Below are 10,829 nucleotides of genomic sequence, written 5' to 3' on the forward strand. Positions count from 1 at the left end.
CAATTCGTTCCACTCAAAAAATGAGGAAAAGGAAGAAAGGCGTCGACTGGGTGAATTTGTAATTTCGCGAATTTGCAACGGTGGTGTGCAGATCCGTCAAGCACAACGCTGCACATCTGACTTTCACCCATGTCCTAACAGATGGCGAAGTGGACACGATAAAAAGTCTGGCCAGAGAGACTCGTCTCTAGTAATTTTCAACTTTGTCCATCCTCCACGCAATATCACGTGAACGAAGTGTAGTCTGGATGATTTTCGCAGCTCTCCTTTAGGTGACACTAAGCCGTGACCAGCCGGCGACTTTGGTGTTTAGTCGATCCAGGGGAGGTCCAACTAGTATTTTTCTCCATCAAAAGACAATATTTGTTAGAACCTCCGACAATATTTGTTAGAACTCTCTCAAGTACAACGTCGCTATCAACTGCGGAAAGGTTTCGTCCAGGGTGACTTTGAGTGCTTCTTCTATTTTCCAGAACTCTCGAAAAAGTTTACCAGTGGCTTCCTCCTTTCGCGTCAGCAACGTTCGGGCCTCTTCAGTCACCATCATGGTTGTCAGTACAATTGGAATCCAACCGATTTGGACTGCAAGGCTACTGGACCGTCAGTCGAAGGCGACCGTCGATGATATCAAAGTAGTGAACAAGATCCATGATAGAGCACATCACGATCAGTTTCCCTTGTAATCGCTCAATCATCTTCAGCGATTCCAAGTGTGGCAAACCATCAGAATCACTGCGGCCCGCAAGTTATTCCCACATATCTTGGCAAATGCTCGTACTCAGCGTGAGGTGATCGCTTTCGATAAATCGCTAGTAGCATTTAATTGTAGCGCACGTCCAGACATCAGCCGTTGCATGATTTTTCTGCTTCTCAGAGAAACCAAATCAACCGCTTTATCCGGGCCCGTAAGCCGCAGAATTTCCGCTAGGTCTTTCAGAATGAAGAAACTCTGTGACGCCGTGTCGAAGAGAATGAAGACCACCTGCGACTATCCGGCCTGTATACCATTAATTTGTTCGCTACACACCCTCAGCAACCAACTCTTCGAATTGCGTAGTCATTGGCGATCAGGATTGCATTGTCGCACTGTCACAATGTAAGAGCTCGTGGTGAGCAGCTCCCCATCCTGCCACCGAACATCTCTGAACGGAACTGCTGTCCGTTATCCGGTCATCCACGCTGCAAGCAAGCGAAGCAAAGCCTCTTTACAACCATCATGTCTTCTCTTAGGGGGTGCTGCTTTCGAGCAGCGGACCTGAGCACAAAATGTTGTAGACAAAATTTAATTCGGTTTCTCATATGTGGACTGTACAAATCTCAGGATGACCAACTCGGTTATGACTACTCGATGTCGATTGTTTCACGTTCATGAACAACAGGGTGTCAGTCAATCTTTGTCGAATAATCGTACTGTTCATTCAATGCCTAACACAGACAAGACACGCGACTGACACACGAAAATTCATATCGCAAACTGAGCACAATATGGCAAACATGCAACCTCTTACGTCATCAACAATTTCTTTCTGTAGTTACTGAAAGGCAGGTTTGACCTAAATATAAAATGTCGGTGTTCCATCGTTAATAATGTTTTTGCAATGAATCAAATTTTAATAATGTTTGAAAATATCAAAACAATTATATTTTAGTATTATTTTATTGTTTTATATATATTATGATAAATAAATTTTCTGAACAATTCATATGAGTCACAATTTAAACTTGACAAACTGAACCTGACCATTAATATAGTATCTTACAAAATTCAAGTGAAATGAATTTTTTGAACTATTGTTATAGCGCTATTTTCACACACTCAAACCCAACATGCTGTTTTGCATGCTTGCACGTAATAAACGCACTTTTCATTGTGCTTCTGGATGCGCGTAGACCGGCTAGATAATTACAGTAATTACATTACGTCAACAAATTAGATGATCTCCATGGTCACGCTCGACAATTTTACACTAAAGTTGAATAGTATGCTTGAGATTATACCGAAGTCAGTATTATTGGAATTTTTCCCCTCTTGAAATGCTTTGAAAGTAGAAGAAGTTATTTAAACGTGCAAATCTTTTGTCAAAATATATTCAAGAAATATAATAAGAACTGTTTGTTGGGTAGTATTATAAAGACGTATAAAAAAAGAGAGCAATGAGATCGATGTTGGAGAAATAATTACAGTGGAACTCTGGTTCTCCGATAATCGATTATCCGAACACCCGATTATCCGAACGCTTTTTTGCCGGATAGATAAAATGCATTGTTTAGTATATTAAATTCAACCTGTATTTTACTAATACTGTAACATTCTGTTGTTGGCTAATTTTTGTCCTGTATGTCCACTACTAGAAAATGAAAGGTTTTGAGCTTAGAGCAAAAACTAGAAGTGTATAGACTTGTGGAGAATGGCAAGTCGTTCAGGAAAACTGCTAAAATTGCTGATGATACCCCGTTATTTGAAACATTAAGTGACGAAGAAATACTCATTGCAATGAAAAAAGATGAAAATGATGACGTTGACGAGTCTAACATGCCTGATAAGCCAACTGAAAGACTGAGCCATTCAGAAGCCTATTCTTGCTTTAAATTCGGCTTGTAGTGGATAGAGCAGCGGAATAAATTCAGCGCTACTCAGCTTATGGTAGTAAGGCATATTTGTGATATCGCTGCACAGAAGAAGCTGTCTTCATTAAAACACAAACTTATTACTGATTTTATAAAATATGACGCAAAGTAAATCTATTGGTTTTCAATGTATCGCTGAAAAATATAATTGATTGTGTTAATAAACGTTCATATAGTTTAAGTAAGTAAAGGACAAATAATGTCGCATAATAAACAGAATGTCTACTATTCCGCGTTTAATTGAGAATAACCGCTATAAACGCTTCAATAACATATATGCACTTATAAAATTGAAAATGTCTGATTATCCGAAAATCCGATTATCTGAAGGACCCCCAAAAATCGTGTGTATAGATAATCGAGGTTCCACTGTATTTTCAATTTCATACCTTTATTCTCACGATTTCCTTTCGTATTTTCAATTACATGTAATTTATCCACAATGAATTCTCCATTTCTTAGCTTCAATTGTCTAAAATACGAAAAATTATTTAAGTTTTAAATTATTTTTTTCATCTAAGAGAAATATTGTAAAATAATGTTTAGATGATGATTTTTTGAAAATTCAAAAATAATACGTGACGATTGAGCTGCAATCAAAAAATGCTTACTTTGAGTTGACATCATATCGAACGTCTCGATCTTCCCAAATTACATCGTAATGTTTTAAATTTTTTTCTAAGATTTGAACATCATGAAATCACATTGAAATTTAATATTTTTACTTTTAAAACATTTGATTAAAATTTCAGTTGAAGACACACGCGTGTGCGTATTGTCTCGTGAGTTATAAACTGAAACCGCTTTATACGAATTAAGCGGTATTTCCATTTGATTAATAACTTCAAATGAGCAAATGAACATTATATGACTATATGAACAGGCGTTCATGTTTCTTTAAAACATTACGCATAGAGAACTCGATGATTCCTTATGATGGTCCTCAAACGAAAAAAATGCTACAGCATGAAAACCTGCTATCCAATTTGGTCGGAAGGTACACGTAATTTCGTCCTTGTATGAGGAGATGCTTCAATGCTGAGCGCAGGAAAATATGAAAAGTTTCCGTTCCTTTTCTGAAAGCGAACTAATTTTCCTGTTCAGAAACGTCAACCGAATATAATGGATCGGCAGTTCTGTCTCATCACTTTTAATGATACGTGTTGTTCATTGTTGTTTATCATAGTTTTTGCTAACTGTTCTTTACTGTTGTTGTTGTTGCTGATTTTTCATAATGAAAACTAGAAATCATTATTCAGCTTATTTTTTGTGTTGTTTTCTCACACTTATTACTGTCACATTCCATATAACTTCAGTGAGGTACAGATAAGCACTGAATAATTTGAATATTTATTTTGAAAATGCTGTTTCTTAAAAAGTATGAATTTCACCGTAAATAATATATTAAAAAACAAAATTATAATAAATTGTTGGAAATCACCCCCTCATCCCCATATACCTAATTAATAATATACTGTAGCCATATATACCTTATAGTTTTCATTGTTTTTTTTTAGTGTGTACTCTTCGCGCTGTGTTGTACTGACGTTCGCTTGTACTTGTGATTCTGTGTGTTCGATCCATTAAACTGCAACCTTTTTGTCGTCGATGCTAACAATTCTAACGTAAATTATAAAACTGTAGATTCTGAGAAAATAATATGTTGGCGACAGAGATCTGTAGCCAACGAGGTAGTGGACTGTAGGTTTTGCTTTGGCGGCAGGTCAAATCAATTATGATAGCCTAACCGCAATACTACCCACGTTCGTTCACGAACGTGTAACAAATGAGACAAACAAACAGCGGACACCGGTTTTATTCCACGAAAGTGAGCACTTATCAATGGACACAAAGGAACAGAGACTAAGCACCACACAGACACCAACGACAATCACACAGCACCGTAAGGAAATCGCTGACAAAAACCGCAGCTACTCTCCCGCTTCCGCGTCACACCCACACAGTACACCTCATACCGTAATGATTGTCAAGTATTGATGCCTTCAGTTTCCAACATAATATTCAATGTAATTTCAGGATAGTAAAAATTTTTTACTTCTAATGTTAAGTTACTACGATTAAAGTTTCATCATCCTCAATGAAAATACTTGAACCAATAAAAGAAAACTCTATTGCGTTAACGATGCACAAAACGTACGTACAAAACGTACATGGTTGTTGAAACCATCTATCTGGAACACGACACTTCCTTCGCGTAGAAAATAAAAAATCGTGCATCTGCTGCGTTCCATGATTTGTGGCGCGCTCAGACAAGCTGGAAACTTTCTGTACCTGGATAGCCAGATCCGTACGTTCTCTGATGTCGCTTGAACTAGGAAGAGTTTAATGGACGTAGTCCATCAGGGATAGACTGTTAGAAATGGAAATTGCAATATTCCAGCTGCCTGCAATTCACTGCGGGAGAGAAAGTGACTCGTGCATGAGCTAATAAGTAAAATCGAGTGTGTCGACGTCTTCATGACATTTTACGCAAGTGTATTCATTCGTTGCACATATGTACTTGCACAAAATACACTCGTCTCATCAGATGAGTGCAACTGTTTCTTGTAATGAACAACCTTTAGCTCAGCTGTGAGTCGGTTTGAACTGAACAGTGAAATAACCTACAGTCCAGTTCTTGATAGCATATTTTTTGTCTGCAACAAGCATAACAAAAACTGTACATTTATTGTATCAAAATGAAATAAAATAATAATATAAAAATAAAATAAAGTTAAAATTACGAATTATTTGAAAATGATCAAATTATTATTCTTCATCTTCGGTGAAGCAAATCAACGAACCACAGCTCTACTTCTCAATGAATACCGCTTCTGTTTTGGAATTGATTTTAATGAAGAACGCTTTCGACGAGATTTACTAGCCTTGATCAAAACTGCTTTTTGATTGGATTCCTTCACGCTTCTTTTCTTATTACGACGAGATTTTCCTCCACTTTTAGATCTTTGTCGCATTGCGACTTTACGGGCCACTTTCTTGCCAGGACTCTTCTTTCTTCTAATACTCTTTGATCTCGAACGTGACCGCAACGACTGCAAACACGTTGGGCAAATTATTTCTGAGGGAGCTTCATCTCCATCTAATTGTACAGCTGATGGTCTTTTCTGCAATTTTAATCTTGATGATGGAACCACGATTTGATGAGTAGAACGCTTTGGGGTTTGACTTCTTGATATTGAACGTCTTCGAGGACGGGTAAGACTACCGCTGCGACTACTCATACTTCGTCGGGTGCTACTGCGACTGCGACTTCGACTATAACTACGAGCAGAGCGCGCCATTGTCGAACAGGGTATGGACCACACGAGCGATAAGACTGAACAACTTTTGTTTGAACATCACTTATACAGGCTATATTGCACTTTAAACAATATCACTTTAAATCAAAATTGTTTAAACTTATCTTTAAAGTAGGTTATGAATAAAGTGATCATTATTATTATTTCAGTTTCATGCAGTAAAAACATTGTAATTTCTGAAAATAAATGATTCACTGAGAAGAACTTTGACATAAATTATGAAATATGAAATTGTTTCTAAAAAGAGTTTCCATTGTTAATGTTGTTGTTGAACGTTCATTTCATTTCATTTATTGGACCTTTGCGCAGTTGTCCTATTGGCTTTCCTTTCATGCAAAAGGTTGCATCAAATGCATCAATTCTGTGCTGCCATAGTCAATGAAACAGAATTCCTCCTCAGATGAGATACGAGAACAGGTAACGAAGGGGATGGAATATCTTTGCTGTAATACTGATTAGGTGACGTTTGTTGCCAAACACGTTCAGATCTGCGTTCGACTGTATAAGATAAGAAAAGTAATCTTTCTCCGCGTTTCATGTTATTCAAGAGCTTTTAACATCCGGCTGCTGCTTTTTTTTCTCACGTGTTCAGGTGCTAAGCCTGTAGAACTGCATGGTGATTACTGGCACATTTTGCAAGGTTGAAAGCCCCCAACTTCATCACTGTTCGCAATTGTGTCACCACCCTTAAAACCTTTTTCCTCATGAATTGAGAGCACCAGATCATCAACATGCACGTTTTTCAGAATTTCGTTCACTGCTTCAGGAAATTGGTATTTCCTTTCATGGTTTCTATTGACGCACGTAGCAAAGCATGGTGAACGTGAAAGAGCAAAACAGCTCTTTGATGTGGTAGAGGTATTTCTTGAATACTTAGGTAGCAACAAATATATCAGCAGACATCTCTGTATTGTTCATGCAAACCGATGGGAAAAACATCTTAGAGATGTCAGCCTTGAGCGCTAAACGCAACCTCTGAAATCTTATCAATAATTTGGTGAGATCGTTCTTTAAGCAGGTTCCTACATGCAGATGTTGATTAACGTAAGTGCCTCTGCACTGTGCTAAACAATCAAATACATCTCACCATTTTGTACTGATCTTATCTTCACAAATGACGGCATGATTAGGTAAGTACCCGTTCTTTCCCGTTTCTGTATTCGTCAATTCTTCTATTACATCTTCTTCTAAATATTCCTTTTTCCAGATTATTGCTTCATGGTTGCATCAAGCAAAATTAGGTTTACAGTGAAGCATTTCTGTATGATTCACAATAAAGATTTAAAAATGCATGCTTATTTTTAAGGATGTCGCTTATTCTTGGGGTAGTGGGCGATAAGGTACAACACTAATCGCTTTCAACGTTTAACCAGTTCTGGTGATGAACATTAAGTGTCATGAGCGCAGTGAATCCCATTTCGCAAAGGTACGTTGTGGCGAAGGGAACCAATACATGTAAGCTCTATGAACTTAAGTTAGGGTATACAGCCTGTAATTTCATCCAGGAGCTTCCTAACGGCATACATTAAAAGCTGCCTCAGCTAAGTTGTTGAATTGCAGATAAATGGTTTCTTCTTAAAGATCACATGGAAGATGTTCGACGTGAACTAAAATATGGATTTCTCAAAGCTTTATAGATCAGTATTTGAGGTTCCACGTTAAGAAAATAGTGAAAAAAACTGATGTTGTAGGCTTGTAAGGTGCGGTTCCATTTTTCTTTTCAAATCGTCGCTATGACAGTTATCACTGAAAAGCTTGTTCAGTCATGGAAACTATGTAAAAGTTCCTGATTAATCATATTTGAGACATGCAGAAATTTTTGCAATGAATCTTTGATCAATATCATACTGGACTATAATATTCACGTTTGAAATTTACAGTTTCACTTTTAAGCTTCTGATATGGTTGAGTCGTTATCCCCAATATTATGGATTGGCATGTCATAAGTAGAAACAACCTTGCACTGAACCTGCAAATTCACAGCATATATGCACAAAAGACCTAAAAATAGAAGGTATCTTACTGGTGGTTTTGAAATCCGTGAATAACGAATTCCGCGGATGTGGAAGACGGACTGTAATTGTTTGCTGTGAAGTTTTAGAAAAACCAGTAAACTGTTTTAGGACGTTCCATCAATTCTCAAACGAAGTATTCTTATTGAATCTTCTATAATTGAATTTAGTGACAAATTGTTTTATTACATAAAAATAAAAAACAAAATTAAAGGAATTCAGCTAAATGTAAATTTTTAGAACAATCGTAAAATAAAAAGAATATGATGTATTACTTTAAAAAAATGAAATTATTGTTCCTTACCATCATTCATTCAGCTGAATCAATGATGCTCAGAACTTCTCCACAGTGAATGTTTCTTCTTCATTCCATTTACTTTTATTGAAGAGCATTCTTGTCGAGATTTCATAATATTGCAATTGAAGTAATGCAAAATTCACTTTTGAAATTACATTTAAATACTCATATGAAATATTGGATGGATTAATAAATACTAAAAAAGAATTTTTTGATTTAATCATCTAATATTTTTTATCTTACACAAATGCGCATAGCAAATATTACTGTAAAAAAACTTAAATAATGGGATTTTATCCAATTCACACCATGAAATTCGAAGTTTTATTACTGCAGCAATAACAGGCCTTAAATGGCCACCAGCAGGAATAATGACTGTGCAATTCAATTACAATCGATAACCTCAATTCTCTACTGTTCTCAACGAGAATAAAATATACACCAGCATTTACTCGAGTAGTAGAAGAACACAGATCTGTAAAATGAACATAAGTCACTTGAACAAAGGAAAAATATCGAAATATCAAAATAATGCAGTTAATAAATATCAAAAAGTAACAGTAAACAAAATATAGAATTCAACACGGTTCAAGTAGTCAAAAGCGTCGTTAGGGTAAAAAGGTAATATTTCAAAATAGTTTCAAAGCGCTCTTCAGTCACCATACACGAGTCAGGGACTAGCTGCTGTGACAAAATGCCGCATGCCAAAGCAGAAAAAGGAATCGCTGCAGCGGTACGTCACAACAGCACAGAATAGCTTCAGAGTCCATAAAACATGTGCGGTTGTCCAAGTGAATACGTCTCTTTCAAGTGGTTACAGCACTGAATTGAAGCACATGTGTTTCGCTTGCCAGGGTGCTGTGATCAGGTTGCTTCGAACATTCTCCAAAGTTGAGTGAAAGCACCTGACCACATTTTGTTCTGAATGGCAAGCGCATCTGGCAGCTGGCAGAAATAATTCGTGTTGGTATCCCATAAAAAGAGTAGATTTATGAAACCAAAAATATCCATTCATGATGTAAGAAATAATTCTTCATGCAAATTCATTAAAAAGTCAGCAATAAGCATTTCGATTTCGCGCCGATCTGGCGCGGTTGTTGGATGAGGTCGAAAGTGGAGTAGAACTCTCACCGCCGCGTTCATGCACGCGCACCATGTTGATCGCCAGCTACGGGAAGCAAGCCAGAAGCAGATGATAAAATCTACTTTGCCAGCTGCAAATATTTCAGGCGGTTTCAAACTGCTGTGAATGTGCGGCGGTCTGCCTGTACATGCATACCCTGATGATGTTTTTCCAAAAAAATGGAAGGCGTCTCGATACTGTTTGGATAAGCGGACTTTAAGATACATCATCTGGTTTGCCACCAATTCGTTCCACTTTGGCCAAGCGGACTTGAAGATACATCATCTGGTTTGCCGCCAATTCGTTCCACTTTGGGCCAAGCGGACTTGAAGATACATCATCTGGTTTGCCGCCAATTCGTTCCACTTTGGCCAAGCGGACTTGAAGATACATCATCTGGTTTGCCGCCAATTCGTTCCACTCAAAAAATGAGGAAAAGGAAGAAAGGCGTCGACTGGGTGAATTTGTAATTTCGCGAATTTGCAACGGTGGTGTGCAGATCCGTCAAGCACAACGCTGCACATCTGACTTTCACCCATGTCCTAACAGATGGCGAAGTGGACACGATAAAAAGTCTGGCCAGAGAGACTCGTCTCTAGTAATTTTCAACTTTGTCCATCCTCCACGCAATATCACGTGAACGAAGTGTAGTCTGGATGATTTTCGCAGCTCTCCTTTAGGTGACACTAAGCCGTGACCAGCCGGCGACTTTGGTGTTTAGTCGATCCAGGGGAGGTCCAACTAGTATTTTTCTCCATCAAAAGACAATATTTGTTAGAACCTCCGACAATATTTGTTAGAACTCTCTCAAGTACAACGTCGCTATCAACTGCGGAAAGGTTTCGTCCAGGGTGACTTTGAGTGCTTCTTCTATTTTCCAGAACTCTCGAAAAAGTTTACCAGTGGCTTCCTCCTTTCGCGTCAGCAACGTTCGGGCCTCTTCAGTCACCATCATGGTTGTCAGTACAATTGGAATCCAACCGATTTGGACTGCAAGGCTACTGGACCGTCAGTCGAAGGCGACCGTCGATGATATCAAAGTAGTGAACAAGATCCATGATAGAGCACATCACGATCAGTTTCCCTTGTAATCGCTCAATCATCTTCAGCGATTCCAAGTGTGGCAAACCATCAGAATCACTGCGGCCCGCAAGTTATTCCCACATATCTTGGCAAATGCTCGTACTCAGCGTGAGGTGATCGCTTTCGATAAATCGCTAGTAGCATTTAATTGTAGCGCACGTCCAGACATCAGCCGTTGCATGATTTTTCTGCTTCTCAGAGAAACCAAATCAACCGCTTTATCCGGGCCCGTAAGCCGCAGAATTTCCGCTAGGTCTTTCAGAATGAAGAAACTCTGTGACGCCGTGTCGAAAAGAATGAAGACCCCTGCGACTATCCCGGCCTGTATACCATTATTTTGTTCCCTACACCCCTCAGCACCAACT

At 38.2% G+C, this 10,829-nt stretch overlaps 4 protein-coding genes across 4 annotated transcripts; 2 read left to right on the top strand and 2 right to left on the bottom strand.

Moving 5' to 3' along the window:
* Positions 1-545: 545 nt before the first annotated feature.
* Tsp_07261 (conserved hypothetical protein) lies at positions 546-2,602 on the top strand. Its single transcript, XM_003381522.1, has 3 exons — positions 546-632; positions 702-1,096; positions 2,371-2,602. Exons 1-3 carry the CDS (start codon positions 546-548, stop codon positions 2,600-2,602), a joined length of 714 nt encoding a protein of 237 aa, XP_003381570.1.
* Positions 2,603-5,114: 2,512 nt separating this feature from the next.
* On the bottom strand, positions 5,115-5,930 carry Tsp_07260 (conserved hypothetical protein). The gene is made up of 2 exons (XM_003381523.1): positions 5,458-5,930; positions 5,115-5,235 (listed from the first exon to the last, which is right to left on the bottom strand). The coding sequence occupies exons 1-2, from the start codon at positions 5,928-5,930 to the stop codon at positions 5,115-5,117; spliced, it is 594 nt and encodes a 197-aa protein (XP_003381571.1).
* A 2,810-nt stretch (positions 5,931-8,740) lies between these two features.
* On the top strand, positions 8,741-9,157 carry Tsp_07259 (hypothetical protein). The gene is made up of 3 exons (XM_003381524.1): positions 8,741-8,750; positions 8,834-8,871; positions 8,897-9,157. Exons 1-3 carry the CDS (start codon positions 8,741-8,743, stop codon positions 9,155-9,157), a joined length of 309 nt encoding a protein of 102 aa, XP_003381572.1.
* Positions 9,158-9,269: 112 nt separating this feature from the next.
* Positions 9,270-9,774, bottom strand: Tsp_07258 (hypothetical protein). The gene is given in 3 exon segments (XM_003381525.1): positions 9,270-9,523; positions 9,538-9,595; positions 9,607-9,774. 3 exon segments carry the CDS (start codon positions 9,772-9,774, stop codon positions 9,270-9,272), a joined length of 480 nt encoding a protein of 159 aa, XP_003381573.1.
* Positions 9,775-10,829: the final 1,055 nt, after the last annotated feature.

Source organism: Trichinella spiralis, assembly GCF_000181795.1.
Source record: "Trichinella spiralis strain ISS 195 chromosome Unknown Scfld1, whole genome shotgun sequence".
NCBI lineage: Eukaryota > Metazoa > Nematoda > Enoplea > Trichinellida > Trichinellidae > Trichinella > Trichinella spiralis.